Here is an 18,391-nt window from a genome sequence, read left to right as displayed (position 1 = left end):
AGCCCCGTGGCTAAAAGCAGCCAGGGAGAGAGAGGACTTAGCAAAGTCTGCAGGTGCAGTGGAGGGTGTTTTTAACCGCAGCCACGCCTGGTCTCGTCTTGGCCCTGGGCAGGACACAGAGCCTCAGGACAGTCTTGGTCAGTGCAGAATCCAGTCCTGCCCTGCCAGGCAGCTAGAGAGAGAGCCTTTAAAAATGCAAATTTGGGGCGCCTGGGTGGTTCAGTCAGTTTGAGTGTCCCGATTTCAGCTCAGGTCATGATCTCACGGTCTGTGAGTTCGAGCCCCGTGTCAGGCTCTGTGCTGACAGCTCGGAGCCTGGAGCCTGCTTCCGATTCTGTGTCTCCCTCTCTCTCTGCCCCTCCCCTGCTCATGTTCTACCTCTTAAAAATAAATAAACATTAAAAAAATAAAAACAAAAATGCACATCTGATTGTATCTCTATCCTGCCTCAGGGCTGCTGGACCCCCTCAACATAAAGCCCTGGGAGCCAATGAATGGCCCAATGGCCAAAGCTAAGATACTTTGGGCCAAAAAAAAAGAATAAAGTGTTATTTTATTATAACCCAAAGTATAAAATAGATAACCCCAAGTCCACATTGATAGAAATAAATGAGTCAATAAATCAGTAAATGGGAACTGAGGTCCCCCAATGAAGAGGGATTCTGCCAGCAGATGGCCTTCAGACTCGAGCTACAGCTTTGGCTCTTCCCTGGCTCTCCAGCCTGCTGCCCCTACCACCCCCCGCCCCCTGAAGATTTTAGACTTGCCAATTCCCCAGATTCACATGAGCCAAGTCCTTAACATGCGTTTCTCTGTCTGTATGTATATATACCTCCTATTGGATCTGTTTCTCTGGAGACCCCTGATAATACACTCACTCACGAAGGACATCCCCATGGTGACACAGACACCTGCCTGCAGGGGTAAACTCCACATCGGCTACAGCCCAAATTCATGGCATCACAGATACAGATTGTCAACACCTTGCTGGTGCCATCCCTGATGGCAGCTGAGTCCAAGGCCTAGGGGAAAGAGACCACCTGGCCCCTCCGCTCCAGCAACCGTGGAGGGAAAGTTTAGTACAATACCTGCTTAAGTCCTTGGCCAGACCCTGGCAGGAGAGAGCGGAAGCTTCTACTCCATCACCAGCTGGGGCAGAAGGCAAAGACACATGTCCTGAGGCTCGGGGAGTGAGATCCGCACAGGCAGCAGCTGGGGAGGTGCTGGGGACACAAAGGGAGAATTATTCCCAGTGGAACTTGGCTCATTAATGGCACATTCATCAGGCCCCCTCACCCCACCCAATTCACCCCACACATGTGGGATGGGCTGTTTAAAGACCCAGCACAAGGCTTCCCTCAATCCCGGGCCCGGTTCCCCGGGGCCTTTGCTTAGACACAGTGGTGGCACCCTCCGGTGCCACAGCCCCCTGGTCAGGCGTGGATGCCTCGTGTGTGAGGTTTCAGCAGAACCTGGTGTTTCCTTGGTGGAGGCAGTGCGGGTGCTCAGGACACTCTGTGAGTTGTCTTGTGTGATTTTTCTTCTGGGGAGGGGACTTTTGTATGATCATTTCGAATCATTTTTTATAGGCAGTGAATTCTGTGAATCGAGGACTACGATACAGCTTTGCAAACGCCCTGGGATACACCCCCTAAAATCCGAGGCTGATAAAAGTCAAGGCCAAAAGGCTGACAGGTAACCAAGGAACCTGCACCAGGGACCTGTGGGGACCCTTTGAGAGGTTGGGGGGGGGGGGGGGCGGGTGCTCAGAGAGCTATAGCAGAGCGGCATCCCACATTCAGTGGGTGAGCGCCCCCTGCTGGACATCCAGGGAAATACCCGGAGTGCAGAGAGGGCCCCTGGGTACCCACCTGCAAACACACCCTCAAGCAAAGAGCTCAAAACAGGTTTGATGTTCAACTCTGGCAAAAAGCAAGGCTCGCGGTGCCGTCCACAGACTAAAGCTTGGGAACAGTTTTCGGGGGGGGGGGGGGGTCGGCCCTCCCAGCCTCCCTCCAGCCGTCCACTCTGTTGCCTACAGGGAAGCTGGCAGGGCCGAAGGCAGCCCAGTTACAATTATGTGACTCAGCACCAAAGGCCTGAAACCAGGCCTGAGGTTGGAGCCAGGGTCTGAGGTTTCCGAGCCTCTGGTAGAGGGCTCATTTCTTCCCTCTGGGTGGGAACTCCTGCAGGAAGCCCCCCGGATGGCAGAAATACAGGACCCCTGGGTCTCAGTGTCAAGAATGTTCTGCTAATTTCCATCCATCTCCACCAGCTCCAGCTACGTGGTTGGCCTCCTGGTGTGGAGCACAGCTGCCAGGGGTGCCCTCACACCCCGCGCACTCTCGCTCCAATTCCCCGTCGCTGCTTAGCAGGTACTACGGGGTCCGCCTCGGCCTCAACCCCCGGTTCCACCGCCCTGGCCCTCACGTGCTCTGCTCCCACCAGGCCGGCCTCCCTCAGCGCCTACAACACGCGCCGCCTGGGCTGCTCCTGGACTCGCAGCCCTTCCCCAAGCCAGCAATCCCTCAGCCTCCGCGCCCCGGCTTGGGCATTACTAATCGACAGCCGCAAAAACAGCAGAAGCTCAACCCCACTGGGAGCTCGGTCTGGTGTGCCTGGTCCCGTGCGCCCTGTCCCTGGTACCTTATGGTAGGTGGCGGTCCAGCATGCCTGGCGCCGGGTACCTGGTCCTGTGCCAGACACTATACACATAGGACCTCGAATAACCCTCACAACAACCCTCTGAGGCAAATGTCACCACCCCCCACTTTACAAAGAAGGAAGGAAACTGAGGCGCAGAGAGTTGAGGTCGCTCAGCCGAAGTCATATAGTCGCAACATGTAGCCAGGCCGCCCGCAGTGAGCACTGGATTAACAGGCAGAGGGACAGGGAGAGATGGAGTGTCCCAACTGGGCACGAACAGGCCGGGTGTCAGGAACAGAGGCAGAGAGGGAGCCCAGGATGCCTTCTTCCCCCGTGTAATGAGGAGAAAAACAGAGACCAGAGCGTAACGACCATGGGTCAGCCTGGAGCAAGGCCAGTGCACAAGTGGACAGAAATTTACTAGTCCCCGATTTCGGTTCCTACGGGAGTGACAGTGCTCCCTCCTCGGCAAGCCCCGTAAAGATCTGGTTTGATTTAATGTGAGCTGGAGGAAGGCGATACAGACCGTGGTTCTGCTGTTTCCAGAAAACTCTGGGCAGGGGAAGGGCAGGGGAAGGTTTCCGTCTTTGAAAACGCTGGCGGAGAGAGTGGGAGACGCGGCCTGGGATCTGTGGCCCCAGAGCAAAGCCAAATCCATGGGCGAAGAGCACTGACAGTCACACTCCGCTGAGGAGCGTGCCCACAGGTGACAGGTACTTCCCTGCCCTGGGAACACTGGGGGTCCCCTCGGATCTAGCCTGGAGGCCATGGAGCCTGCGCCCTTCACCCTCCCTCCTGCTGGCCCACCACCAGGGCCACACCCTTCCCGCACCAGGCTCTCTGAGCCAAAGGTACCAAACAAATGAATCAACTGCTCTGTTAAGAACAGAGCCGCCCCCCCCCCCCCCCCCCCCCCCCCCCCCCCCCCCCCCCCGTCTCCAGCTGGCTGCTGGCCCGTTGCCAGGGGTCGGGGGGTCAGGCCCCAACAGGGAAGCGCTCAGTGACTCAGACCAGCGCCAGAAGCTGGGATTGTCCTCATCTCTCCATCACCCCTTCCTGCTGAGTCACCTCCTTCTCCTTCCGGAACCTCTCTGTCCCAGCCACCTCTGCTGGTGACGACAGCTACGACCTCTCCGAGCAGGGCTCCTGCACATCCCGCTCTGCCTGCCTCCTCTGTCCCCTCACACCTACCCCCACGGTCACCAGGATAACCCAGCTCAAGTTCTGATAAGGTCCTTCCCTGCCCTGCCTGAAAGCCTCCCAACTTTCTGCAGCCTTAGGAACCCAGGTGAAAAAAACTCCCTGGCCTCCCACACCCCATCTCTGTCCCTGTCCCCTCCCAGGTTTGTCCTCTCCCTCTCTCTGCTCCAACCCCACCAAGCTGGCCCCCTGACGCTCCAGGCTGCTTCTGTGCCTTGGCTCAAGCAGACCATGCCCCTGAATGCCTATGTCTCTCGTCCCCTCCCAGCCCACCCCATAATCATCCTGAGGGGCCACCAAACTACCCCTTCCCCAGGTGGGGGTAATGTGCCCATCCTGCATGGCCAGGCTGGGCCCGGCCCCACCTCTGAGCACCTCGTTTTCAGCTAAGGTGTCCTGCTCCCCTACGAAAGTCTCAGCCACTGTGGCCTCTCCAGCCCCCAGCACAGAGCCTGGCACGTGAACAGTGCTCAACACAGGACAGCTCCTTCCCTGCGTCCCCAACACATAGGCCACCGACAGCAGGACACCTGTGCAATCTTCTTGGAATCCCAGTCTGAGGCAGGACCAGTAACCTGACTCGAGGGCAAAATGGAATGCAAAGTGAAAATGCAGAGCGCCGCATTCCAGAAGGATCAAGAATCTCAGGATGGTGACAGCACACCATTGAAATAAGCACAGGGCCCTGGGCGACTGTCTGGGTGGCCTGCCCACAGGGCCAGCCCTGGTTCTAGACGCCAAGCAGGAACTTACACAGGGTCCCTGTACTGTCCCCCACCCCACCCCGAGCCTGAGCTGCCCCGGGGGACAGCGTTGCTTGACAAGGTGGGGACAGTTCAGCCCCTCTGTGCCAGCTTCTGTCTGTACCCAAGCCTCCCTGACCAGCAGGGGCTAGTCCTCAGACATCGCGGTCAGGGAGCCGGGCCCTTGGCAATGGCCAGCACCCCTGCCAGCCCTCAGCAGGAACTCCTGGACGGCCACCGAGCCGGCACAGAGGAGGCCAGGGCACCCCGATGCAGGCCTCACACGTGAATTCTCATTTCATTTCTGCACGGTACTTTCTCTTGCCTCGACTTCTTCTATAAAATGGGCCGGGGGTAGGGTGTCTGAAGGCCTTTTTAATAAAACTCTGAGCTCCCTTTTCTCATTTAAGGAATTAATGTTTTCCAAGCCTTAGTGGAAAAACAAAGAAGCTGAATTCACATTCACAGCATGTTTATCTTTTCGGAAGATGAAGGAAATGTTGATTTAATTTAAGCCTTTTTTGTTCAAGAGAAGAGTTAAGAAGAGGCCACATGAGCCACCACACCTCCCCTTCCAGCAGACAGACATGACTTACTGATCATGGCACTCTTTCCTGCTAGGCTCAGGTGGACAAGACCTTAGAATCCTTCCTAACGCAGACGGCGAGCCATGGCTAATGGCCAGACTTCGCCATCTCCGATTCAGTGTCTCACCCAGGTCCCCACAAACAACAACTGGTCTCCTGACCGTTTGGATGCAGTTTCCGCCCCACACAGGAACCAGAGAAACACGGACGATGTCCATCCAGGGCTTGCATTCAGCCTGACAGGCCTGTGAGTTCAGCCATGGCGAGATGATGCCAGGTAACTGTTACCTTTTGATTGCCTGTTCCGGGCTTTTGAGTCCTTCCCGGCAGATCCCCCACTGACCTGATAGCGAACTGCATTTCGGAGATCGGCCGGAGGTGCCAAGCTAAGCCCCTGTCCAAAGACAGACACCAGAGTGACCTGGCAGTCATGGAGGGCGATAATATCCCCCAAACCCCGGGCAGAACACAGCACATCCTGTCGGGCCAGATGGGCGACACCACCTTATCTCCCATTTCGTATCGCCATCTGGAAGGTATTAGCACAACAGGCTTTCCTCACAGGCTCTTGATTTTTTTCCTTCTTGAATTCCCAAGTGCACACAATCACGTAATAGGGCAAAGGCTACGGCCAAAGACTCGATTCAGATGGAAAGCCAGATACAAGCTAGAGGGGAGAAAGCACTTTGACACTGTTGCTCTGGAGAGCTAAGCTCGGCCGGTCCGGACCCCGGACAGCAGGCCAGCAGAGGCCTGTGCTTCCCTCCATAAGACAGTCTCAGCAATGGGAGATACACTCCTCGGAGATGCAGCTGCTGCAAAGCTTGAGTCCCAAGGTGCCCAGACAGGCTTGCAAACTGGCTGGAAGCTCCAAGGCAGGCCCCTCGAGCTATTTCTAGTCTCTCTCTCGAGATAAACCAGCATGTGAAACTCAGCCCATGCGAGAGTGTGAACAGGCCCTAAACATCCTGACCTTCACACGTTCAACAAGGGGGGCTGGCTCCACACAGTTAACCCTGAACTGGCTTATCAGTTCCTTCCCAGAACATTCTTACCCTGTGTCCCTCCACAAAGCAAACCTATGTTCAGAGAAGGGAAACTGCTTTTGAGCTTGACCCAAGCAGAACTCAGGCTAGTTAATAAACTAGAGGAAAGGCCATAAACACCACCCCAACGCCATTCGAGGGCCTTTGATCTGGGTCATGAATCCCCCCCAGTGGCCAATGGCTCTGGAGTTACAGAGACTGCAGAGAGGGGCATGCAGAGGACGGAGGAAACTGATCTCAGGTGGCCAAGATGTAGCGATTTATTCAGAAGGGAAAAATCTACCTACACAGATAAATTTGCTCAAGATGCATGAAAAACCAAAACAAGGACAAGGTCACGTGTCCGTCTGAGATATGAAATTGGCAGTATTTGAACCCTGCCAACATGGCAAGTTATAAGCTTCCATGTAATAGTAGCCAGCTACTTGGAAACTCAAAGGCCCTGTCCGGGCATTCAGATGCACCCCAATTTACTCAGCCAACTGGGTACTGGCTACATCAACTGGATTCGTAAACATGTACCTTTAACATACCATTTATCTATTTATTTGAGAGAGAGACAGAGAGAGAGGGAGAATGTGAGTGCGCGAGCAGGGGAGGAGGCAGAAGGAGAGAGAGAGAATCTTAAGCAGGCTTCACGTTCAGCATGGAGCCCAACACAGGGTCTGATCCCACAACCCTGGGATCATGACCTGAGCCAAGATCAAGAACTGGGATGCTGAACTGACTAAGCCACCAGGCACCCCAACACATACCTTTTAAATGACATAAAGGAATTCTGTCACTTATTTATTTTATATCAATTGTTTTTGGAATTGAGAGAAGATTTTTGCGTGATCCCTATTCCAAATTAAAAACAACAACAGCAACAATAATATGTTCACTTTGTCATGCAGTTTTTACGATATGGTGCTTGCTTAAATAAAAGTTCGGTTAAGCATTGCGAGGCAGTTGAACCCGCTCATGCATACCCACGGCTGAAAATCTTTTGGTGCAAACGGCTGCCCCCAAAATAAACGCATGGCTCGGGAGCAAGAGGAAAAACAGAAGCTGTAAATCAGCATGAATTCCCTGTCTTTCAACTTCAGAAAATTCTGAAGTTTCCGACTGTGGTAACTCCATAGCGAGGCTATGACACTGGCTGGAGCTATGCCCACTCCTGGCTCTCTCGTCTGACAGTGGGAATCAGAAACTCGAGCCACCAGCTGCTAGGGGCAGATGTCTCCAATCCTGAAGAGCTGCAGATAGCCAGACAGGTTGAGAACGGCACTGCCTTACCTCGTGGCTCTCCAGCTGTGGACCCCAGACCAGCAGCACCGTCACCTGGGATCTTTTAGGAATGCAGAGTCCTGGGCTGCTCCCCAGGCCTCCTGAGTCAGAAATTCCAGGGGCGGGGCAGCAATGTGTGCTGTAACTGGGTTATCTGGATGCACACTAGAGTCTGGCCTCCCTGGACAGGAGTCAGGTGAGTGGCTTTCCAGCTGTGTCCAAGGGAGAGCCCTCAAGGTCAAAGAGACCCCTCTGTTTGGATTCCTGGCTAAAGGAACTTCCAGGATGTAACCAGAGTGCCCCGTTTTACTCTGTTTAATAAGTGTGGTTTTATTTAAAAAACAAGTTCTGCTGCTTTAAAAACGGTCTTGAAAATACTAAACAGATGGGCCATGGACAGTGTAGTCATTTGCAGAATGTTCTCGAAGGTCTGGGCCCAGGGATGCCAACGGCAAAAAGGGAAGCTCGACCGGTTTAGAGCAGGTTCGGAGGCTCTTCCCTGGGGAAGAAGCAAAGTTTGATGTCCTCCGACGGCTTTAACAGAGAAGAAGGGGGGCGTGCGAATGCCTTTCATTGTATTTGAGAACTGCCTCAGAGATGGGGGTGCCTTTTTTTCCAATTCAGAAAGAAGACGTCTTGTAAGGGAAAGATGTGGCACCAAAGAACCAATAGGTAATCGAGAGAGAGGCAGAAGGGGGCTTAAAGCAAACCCTCCAGTTCCATGCCAAAAAAAAAAATTTTTTTAAATTTTAATTTAAATATAATTTTGAAACTTAAAGTACCAACCTACTCCTAGGGGGAGCAAACCTCTAGAGTGCACCGTCTCAGCCTTCTCTGCCCTGTTTTCTTCCCCTCTTCCTCCCCTGTCCCTACCCTACGCGGGACACGACCCGCGAGGGGATCCGAGGGTGGTGCTGTGCTTTGAATATGTGTGTCCTCCCTCAGTTCACATGTTGGAATCCTAACTCCCAATGTGCTGGAAATAGGAGATGGCACCTTTGGGATATGAGTATGTCCTGAGAGCCCCCACAAACGGGATTAGTGCCCTTATAAGAGACCCCACAGGGGGTGCCTGAGTGGCTCAGTTGGTTGAGCATCCGGCTCTTGATTTCAGCTCAAGCCATAATCTCCCAGGTCATAAGCTCAGGCCCCAAGACTGGCTCCTCACTGGCGGTGTGGAGCCTGCTTGAGATTCTCCCTCTCTCTCTCTCTCTCTCTCTCTCTCTCTCTGTCTCCCCACCCCCACCTCCCACTCTGCTCCTATTGTGCTCTCTCTCTCTCTCTCAAATTAATTAATTAATTTGAAGTCTGCAGCAAGAAGTCTGCAGCAGGGAAGAGGATCCTCACCTGACCACCCTGACAGACGTCCAGATTCCAGAACTATGAACAATACATTTCTGCTGTTTGTAAGGCCCTCGGTCTGTGGTCCTTTGTCACAGCAGCCCCAGCAGGTAAGACAGGTGGGGTGGGGCGGCAGGGCCATTTCTGAGGTTAAAAAGCAACCAGTGCCCACCTAGAATGCCCTTCGTGGTTATTCTCTGGGATCGGCAAGGTCAGGTACAGCTGATTCCTGTTACTCACAGTAGTTACATTCTATTAAGTTGTTCCGGGAGCTGAACTGTGAACCACCGTTTCCAGCAGGTAAGCTGGGTTAGGTTCCTCTAAGCCCCTGGTCACAACATTTTTGTCAACCCATCACTACGTAACCTTGTTTTCTGTGCATTTCTGTGTGAAAACATCTTATTTAATAGATATCATGGATTCATTAACATTGAATTTATAGCCAACAGCATTATAACTCACACCTGAATGAAGCTCATCTAACATGAATGAAGCTTATCTAACATGAATATTTTCTACGGAAGGCATACCACAGCCTTCTTGCGCTTAAATATGCTTCACAGCACTTCAGCACTACCTTGGGGGCCATTAAAAAATTTTTTTTTTAATCTTTTTTATTTTTGAGAGAGAGACAGACATAGCGTGAGCAGGGGAGGGGCAGAGAGAGAGGGAGACAGGGAATCTGAAGCAGGCTCCAGGCTCTGAGCCATCAGCACAGAGCCCGATGTGGGGCTCAAACTCATAGACCGTGAGATCATGACCTGAGCCGAAGTCAGACGCTTAACCGACGGAGCCACCCAGGCGCCCCCCTTGGGGGCCATTTTAAGCAGCAAGATCATGAACGAAAAAGCACAAAATTACAAAAGCCATGGCCCTGAATATACCATGCAGAAACCTGTTTCCAGTAAGAGAGCTACAATAAGAAGACAGGGCGTCTTCCTCCACCCACGCTGGGAACAAGGGCCCCAGGCAGCTCAGATTTTTGCTGCTCTGCACATGTTCACAAATGACCACAAGCCATGAGCGTTGATCTTGGGGTTACAAATAAATCTTAGGAAGGGGCAAATTCACAAATATGGAACCAGTGAATGATGAGTATTCTGTGGAAGCAGCTGGTGACCAAAGCCAGACAACCCTTGCTCCTATCAGCACTGCCTCTTTTCTACTGATTTCCAGTAAAACCAAGAAAATGAGACCCCAGACAAATGTTCAATAACGCTGGCCAGGCACCAAAGTTGCCCATTGAACTCTACCTGCACCGTTCTACGGGGAAATAAAGCCAGAAAGCTGGCCAAGTTCTCAGCACCGATAAAATCTGTACTTGACCACTGGTTCCTTCCTGCATCCTGTGATCACTCTTGGTCACGGTCAGAGGTGACACAGCCCTACAATGCGTCATCTTCCTTGGACTTGAAAGGGGCCAGTGATGTAGGCGGAACCCCGTGCACTGTGGGAGGCGGAAACTGGCTCTCCCCGCAGCCGAACACAGGCTGGCAGGCCAGCAGGACCTGCTTGGAATCCCAGTTCCACCACTCTCCAGCTACGTGTCCTTGAACACGTTAACGGAACCGAGCCTCAGTCTGCTCATACGTAAAATGGCGAAGGGGTTCCTAAGAGAACCCCTCACCTCCTAGGGGTATTTGGAGGATTTACAGAGACACTCAATGTGACATACTCAAGTGTGGTGCCTGGGGCACAGAAGGGGCCTTCAGAGCAAGCTTTAAGAGCAGTTATCACTGCCTACTGTGCGGTCTGGGACAAATCATTTAAAAGACAGTCTCAGGGGGGGCGTCTGGGTGGCTCCGTCGGTTAAGCGTCTGACTTCAGCTCAGGTCATGATCTTGCAGTCTGTGAGTTTGATCCCCACATTGGGCTCTGTGCTGACAGCTCAGAGCCTGGGGCCTGCTTCCGATTCTGTCTCTGTCTCTCTCTGCCCCTCCTCTGCTTGCACTCTGCCTCTCTCCTCTGTCTAAATAAACATTAAAAAATATTAAAAAACAAATAAAAATGAAAAAAAAAATACGGTCTCAGGGCTGGGAGGGAACTTCAGAAACACGGACAAGACCCAAAGACACGTGAGCTCTTCTGGGAGCCACAGAACCACACAGCTAAGTCGTCCTGCATCCAGCGCTCAGAGAGCTTCCGCTTGCCCCTCTGGGTCCCTCCTGTAAAATGGCCGGGGGGTGGGGGAGGTTTGGATGGATGGGTGTGCCCCACCAGCTTCCCAGCTCGGGGTCCATGGGAGCGCCTGTTCAGCACGCTCTCCCTGCTGCCATGTGGGGTCACACACTGGGGCTGCTTTACTGATATAAACATAAATTAAAACATCTGTGTATAACACCTTAAACTTATGCAACATCATATGTGAATTAAATCTCAAAAATGGAAGCGTGTGTGTGTGTGTGTGTGTGTGTGTGTATTAAATAAACCTATATGTATATATGTGGGGGGGTGGGGAGGAGCATGTGTATAGAGAGAGATAGGTGTGTGCGTGCGTGCGTGCGTGCGTGTGTGTGTGTGTGTGTGTGTGTGTGTACTGGCATCCGAGCCAAGTCCTGAGGCTGATGCTGGGCAAGCCTGTTGGAAATCAAGTGCCAGTGGGGTTATGCACAGTGTACCTGGACATCTGCAATTGCTGTGGGGTTGCCGAGGCACGTAGTGCAGGTGAGGGAAGAACCCCCGCCCCCCCTACCCCGGCAAAACCCGTCTGCCAAGCAAAGGCACAAGGACCCGGTCCCTTTCCCCATGGTGCTGCTGGCTCCCCTCTGCTCTGAGCACAGCTCTCTGCTAACCCAGCTCGTGTCCTGGGAGGTCAGAGGCAGTCAACTGAGTCATTCCTTGGAGAGATATAAATAGCACGTCCTCTCTCCCAGAGGACTTCTATTTTAAGTAGGGGCCCCTGAAGATCACAAGGGAACAGATCTCTAAATCGTTCATTGGGGCGGGGTCTTCTTGGTGTCCCCTTAGGTCCCTAAGGCCCCAAGAAGAGTCCCCAGCCCTGTGCAGCAGAGGCGTGCAAACCTACGTAGGGGTGGCGTTCACGGGAGGGGAGGGGAGTGGAGGGAGGCAGCCTCAGAGGCTGGGCCCCGGGGTCCCACCACCAGACGCAGGCCCAGCCCCCACGGTACCTCTGGGCTGTCAGGTCCCCGGAGACCTGGCTGATGGCTTCACTCTGGTGGGGAGAGGCGGCTAACAGTGGGTTTTCAAGGTCCTCGAGGGCAGCTGGCTGGATGACATCATCCGCTACAGGTGACCTAGGGAGAGGAGAGGAAAAAAGCCCAGGCTCAGAAATGTTCCTTGAAGTTTTCAATGTGTTTGAACAGCACAGTTTATCTGGACCCCCAGCAGGCCCTTTCAGGAAGGATCTGCTGCTACTCCAAGTGTGGCCCACAGGTGGCGCTGGCCCAGGAGGAGAAAACATAGAAACTGAGCCTTTAGAAGCCTGCAGGGCGACTTGATAGAGTAATTTTGTCTGTGGATCTAATAATAAAAGTCAGGATGCTGCTAAACATCCTACAATGCCCAGGACAGCCCCACCACAAAGAATTATCTGGCCCAGAGTGTCAAGTGCTCAGGAACGAGAAATCCTGGCCGGGTATCGTTTCCATTTCCTAGTAATTCATTTAATCGGTTTTGTTTGTTTGTTTTTTTAAGTTTTGAACTATATGCCTTAGAAACTTTTAAAAACCGCACTGGCCCTTCATCCACTGAGAAGGTGGATACCAGACAGCCTCCAAGAGCAGCGGGCTTTGAAAGTGCAGAGGGACACAGGTCACCGTCACAGTCTGGTCAACACAACAGCTCACTCTGCTGGGAACCCCCTTCCATAATCGGGTACATCTTACTAGTTCATCACGGAGGTCCATGAGTGTTTCTTTCTGATGAACTTGGCTCTGGGCAGTGAGGAGCAGGGCCCTCACTTTTGTCCCGTGAGCAGGCACGGATTGCAGCCTGACTCTTGCGTCGTAAACGAGGAAGAGGCGGGCCCCGTCCTCATGGAGTTTACAGTCTTAGGCGAGAGTCAGACATTTCTTGAAATGCTTGTTTAGTACCAATCGCAGTCACCACCAAGAAGGAAAGATACAGAAGGCTGTGTGAGATAAAGCCAGGAGGTCCCAGCCGGGAGACAGGGAACATTTCCTTGTTTAGGGGGTAAGGTGAGGCCACCCGGTCAGCTCGGCGATAATGAATGTTCACTAACGTGTACTGTGTGCCAGGAACTGCCAGTCTCAGTCCTCATAGATATCACCACATATGATCTTCACGACAACCCTGTGAGGTGGGTACCAACATTAACCTCACGGTAATGGGGTTTTTACAGATATGGGAACTAAGGCGCAGAGAGGCTGAATAACTTGTCCCTGGTTGCACAGCTGGTAAGGGGCAGAAGGAGGATATAAACCCAAGCCTGACTCGAGGGGCAAGGTTTTTAACCACCACTCTAGGCCGTGTCCCAAAGGTTGAAGAGTCAGAGAAAGACAGAGGGTCTGCAGCCACATATCTGAAAGCGCCGAACCAGGAAGGAGTCGGCCATTCCAGAGCAATGAACACACAAGGTCAGTGTGGCGGGAGTGTGGATGACAGAGACTGGGAAGGTCAGTGTGGCGGGAGTGTGGATGACAGAGACTGGGAAGGTCAGTGTGGCGGGAGTGTGGATGGCGGAGACTGGGAAGGGGAGGGGTGGACGGGAGCCAGGTCCCAAGGCCAGGTCAAGGGACTGGAACTAGATCCTAAGCCAAGGAATCAGCCCCAAACTTCTATCCAAGGCTCTGCCACAAAGTGCTGCCTTTGGCATTGAAATGAATGAGAGGCAGGGGGGCCCAGGGTGAATTTCCGGAAACTATGTTTTAAATGTGATGAGACCAGCACATGCCCATGACCACACCTTACTATTTATTCCCATGGACCTTGTGACATTCCCTTCTTCCTCCACGGTTCCCACCCACCGTTCCAAATCCCCCAGAACTCGATCTCGGAGCCCTGCGACCAGGCCCAAGGAGTCAGAGAGAAATGGGTACAAGGGGAAAAGGAAGGAGCCAGCTTGGAGGCGGGACGATGGCAAGGATTCTGGATCACAATTCAGAGAATACTAAAATACAGGCATTAGCGACTTTCCAAAGTCATAAAAAAATTAAAATAAAAATAATAAAAACAAAAGAAAAACCTGAATGGAAAAACATCAGCCAGGAGCTTTGGCGATACACACGGAAAGCCAGAAAAGACTTTGTTCCCTTCAACACAGCCACTGTACTTCCAAGAATTTATTTTACGATGATACGATGATTAAGGTTTGAACAAAGATGCTGATCACATCTGTGACCATAATAGCAACCCCCCCCCAAAACAAAACAAAAAAACGGGAAACAACCAAAATGTCCCACAGTAGGAGACAGTTAATCATATTAAGGCAAAGCTGTAGAACAGACTTATTGGCAGCTATTTAAAAAAATAAGGTAGATCTCCACATCCCTAGAGGTAATTACGTCCATCATTAACTAAAGAAATGTTTTTTAAACTGTCAGTAGCATGGGGGCGCCTGGGAGGCTCAGTTGGTTGAGCATCTGAGTCTTGATTTTGGCTCAGGTCATGATCTCATGCTTCGTGGGACTGAGCCCTGCATCGGGGCTCAGTCTTGACAGCGCAGAGCCAGCTTAAGATTCTCTCTCTCCCTCTCTCTTTCTGCCTCTCAAAATAAGTAAGTAAGTAAGTAAATAAATAAATAAATAAATATGCCAGTAGCATGATCCAGATCTCATGTGCACGTGTATATCAGTGTTTATATATCCGTGTGTATACATGTAGATATGTACACGTATGTACAAACACACACGCAGGAAACATGTAGCAGAGTGAACAAGCACCAAGCAAGATGCGTGCCAAAGTGTTAATAGTAATTTTCTTTCAGTAGTACAATTATGAGTGGGTTTTTTTTTTTTTTTTTTTTTTACGGTTTTAAGTCATCTCTGTGCCCAATGTGAGGCTTGAACTCACAACCCTGAGATCAAGAATCCCCTGCTCCATGGACTGTGCCAGCCAGGTGCCCCATGAGTATTTTTTCCCGTTGAACTTGTCTCTGTTTTCTAGTTCTGTGCTGACTATGCACTGCTTTTACAAGGAAAATAAATAAGAAAACATATTTAAGGACAGTTTCAAGTGCCAGGGAGCAACTTCAGTTTGTACTAACTCAGCAAAAGTTTGAAGCGATGGGACAATCAGAGTCAAGTCCCCACTTCTGTGCTGACATTTTCCACGGGCTTGTCGGCCTCGTCCCAAGGCACGAATGCAGCCATGCCTCGCTCGTCAGGCACCACTGGGGAAAATGAAGGTTCCAGTGGAGGATCTGGTGAGGAGGAGATATCTGTCTGCATATTCTGTGGGATGGCATTGTTACTTTAACTCTTTGGGAGGAATTATGTTTCAAAGCCTATCGGACACCTCTCCGATTTTTCTGAACAGAGAATCTCGAACATAATGAAATGTTTTCTCGATGACATACAATCAGCATCTTGAGTCACTATGATGTCAGTGAGGAAGTATGCCGGGGCACTAAAAGCACAATTGTACATGAAGTCAAGAGGGCTGGATTCTAGACCGGCCCCACCTTGGGATCTCAGCCAGGTGACTGCTCCATCTGTAAAAGCAAAGGCCCTGAGCTGCACCGTCACCAAGGACTCTCCCAACTCAGCCTCGCCCCTCACTCGCAGGCTGTCAGCCAGCACCTCTGTTAACCCACCTGACTCTCCTCTACTTTACGCCTTCAGTTCTCTGCTTCTCACGTGCAGACTAAGACACAAAGCTCGGGGTGTTAGAATAGTGTGTAGATCAAGAGTGAATAGGCACTGATACAGGTTTATAAACCTCCCGTACAACACAATTATAATAATTTTAAAATAAAAGTGTATGTGTGTATACACATACATACATTAGCTTGAACCACAAGAAATTACTAAAAAAAAAAAAACAAAAAAACAACATTTGTCAAATTCACATTGTACCAGCAGCTCCGAGGCCTTTGTGTCTTCCTAGTGACCCAGTCATGTTCCGGATGGCTGAGAATGGGGGAGAGCTGGCTTCTGGGGAAGTGGAGGGATTCTCATGAAGCAGCTTTTCTTGGGCCAACTGCAAGAGGCTATAAATGGCTTCTAAGTTCTCCCCGTGGTGGTGCTCGGACTAGAGCGACCGAAACATTTTTCGGAGGGAAAAAAAAAAAAATCTGTCAGAGATTTTAACCACCAGCTGCTGTCCCCAGCTGCCAGGACCAGCCCACTATAAATTTAGTCAGGCCAGCAAAGGGTTGATTTCCCGCTGGAATGTCAGGGAGGGGCCCTGGCCTCAACAAGTGCTCCTCCAGAGGGCCATGAGTCACCCGCCCTTTAGACACTGAGGCAGAGAGGACTCTGCTTCAGAAAGGAAGACAGTCACATTCTGGTCTAAAAAGCCTGCACCTCAGCTCTACGCACACACGAGGGACCTGTGCCCTGAGAAGGGCCCCGGGCTGAATCCAATGGGGATCACTAGATAATAACAATAATTAATACTAATAGCGGGAGTGGAAGGAAACTTTGGGAGATGATGGACACGTTTACGTCTTGATGGTGATGAAGCTCTCACAGGTGTGTTCTCATCCCCAAACTCAGCGAGTCGCGGACATTCAAAATGCACAGCTTTTTATGTGTCAATCGTGCCTCAGCAGAGCAGTGTCAAAAGGAAATGGGGATCGCACACTCCGGAGTTGACAGGCCAATCAAGAGCACGGGGAGTTCAAAGTCTAAAATAAAGAGAACCGGGAAGGGTGGTAACAGAACAAACTGTGGTTGAAAACCAGGGTTCTCTCAGGTGGGGCGATCTGGAACGGGGCAAGCAAAGTGCTTAGCAGTCAGACGAGTGCAAAAGGGTTTCTGGATTAAAAAGAGAATCTTCTCCCTCTTCTCTCTCTCTCTCTCTCTCTCTCTCTCTCTCTCTCTCTCTCTCGGATGGTTTGGAAGGAAAGCCACTAAGCTTCCCTTCCCTTCCCTCGGACAGGGCAAGGAAGGTCACAGGAGAAGGGACAGGGAGAGCAGCAGAAAAAGAACCACATCAAAGGTAATGGGAGCCAGGTTCTCACAGAGCATTTGCGTATACAAAAGGTGATTAGGCTCTAAAGCACTCTCGAGCAGTGTTGCAATCAGAGGCATGAGATAAACACAGAACTGGGTGTAGCAGTGTGTGTGTGTGTGTGTGTGTGTGTGTGTGTGTGTGTGCGCGCGCGCACGCGCGCACTCACATACACATACCTCTACTTCCCAGCTCCCTCTGCCCAGAGAGGTCAAAAGGACGTTAAGAATCACCTCCAAGGGGCTGCCGCTGGCCAAATCTGGGAGTATTCGGGCATAAAAAAATACAAATACTAATGGGTTCTAACCCATCCAGTAAAGTAATAATCCATGAGTTCACACAGATACCAAGATACAGACAAATGCACAAAAAGGGGAGAAGGAAAAGTTCCTGTCTCCAGTACAAGGGCAACTTGTCAAAAGCGTAGGAGGAATGATGGAAGCGAAGTCACCATTGCAGAACCATCTGGGCGGTGGTCAATTCGGGCAGCCATCAAAGGTTGCTAAGGCAGGCGGGTGGTTTAAAGAAGGAAAGGATATCGTGTGCTCTTGGATCCACTTACTGGTGGAGAAACCTGGTGGGCACCAACTTGGCCAGGCATCAACCAGGATCACTGATCCATCCCTGGCGGAGGGACGGTCATCATGCTGTGCTCTGGGACACGACCCCCCTGGGAAGAGCACAGCATCACTTCCGTGGGATGACTGACCAGAACGGCCAGCCAGAGTCTGGTCATGAGAAAACTATGGATAGACACAGGTTGGATTTTTCCAGAATGAAAGACCCGTACTCTTCAAGGTCATGAAAGACAAGGGGAGACTGAGGAATTCTCCCAGACTGAAGAGAGTCCGCAAGCTTACGTCGAGTAGGACACATGCTTCTGGACTGAATTTGGGATCAGATGGAAAAGGGGACGAGCTGGTGAGTCTGAATGGGTCCTGACGCCTGGGTGATACGGTCACACAGTGCATCTATTTCCCAGTTGGATGGCTGCATTGGCGTGATGCTGGAGTGTCCTTGTTCCGGGGGAGGCGAACACTGGAGTGTCTATTTTGGTTTGTATTTTGGAGGGTGGCAGAGTCGTGTCTGCACCTGGCTCTCGAATGATCCAGAAAAAGAGACAGGCTAATACAGGGGAGTGACCAAGCACATGTGGTGAAGCGTCAACAACGGAGGCATCCGGGCAAAGGGAATATGGGAGTTTTCTACTCTTCTTGTGGCTTTTCCGTAAGTTGAAAATTATTTCAGTAACGACAACTACTTGGGCAAAGGCACGCGGGCAAACGGCCACACCCCAGTGTCCCGGGACTCAGTTTGGGTCCTAGAGGACACACCGTGGCAAGTGATGGGGCCGCCCAGGAGGGGAGCCGTGGACGCTCATCTGGGCAGCCGGGGCCCAGGCCAGCTTGGAGAAGGCCTCAAAAGTCAGGCCAAGAATCTGCTGGCTGGGGAGCGATGGGGAACG

At 51.7% G+C, this 18,391-nt stretch overlaps 1 protein-coding gene across 22 annotated transcripts in view; it reads right to left on the bottom strand.

Annotated features, from left to right (window-relative positions):
- TACC2 (transforming acidic coiled-coil containing protein 2) overlaps positions 1-18,391 on the bottom strand; it is a 213,667-nt gene that overhangs the window by 97,617 nt on the left and 97,659 nt on the right. For 18 of the 22 annotated variants that reach the window (XM_086681051.1, XM_086681064.1, XM_086681069.1 and 15 more), the window contains 2 exons: positions 11,961-12,086; positions 1,089-1,223 (listed from right to left, as the gene is read on the bottom strand). In XM_086681051.1, coding sequence (XP_086537177.1) covers positions 1,089-1,223; positions 11,961-12,086 — 261 coding nt within the window. The remainder of the gene's footprint in view (positions 1-1,088; positions 1,224-11,960; positions 12,087-18,391) is intronic. The other 4 variants (XM_086681066.1, XM_086681067.1, XM_086681068.1 and 1 more) reach the window with 1 other exon arrangement.

Source organism: Puma concolor, chromosome D2 (assembly GCF_028749965.1).
Source record: "Puma concolor isolate L17-30 chromosome D2, mPumCon1.1.hap2, whole genome shotgun sequence".
Taxonomy (NCBI): Eukaryota; Metazoa; Chordata; class Mammalia; order Carnivora; family Felidae; genus Puma; species Puma concolor.
Note: the sequence above shows the minus strand (reverse complement) of the source record. Positions and strands in the feature narration are given on the sequence as shown.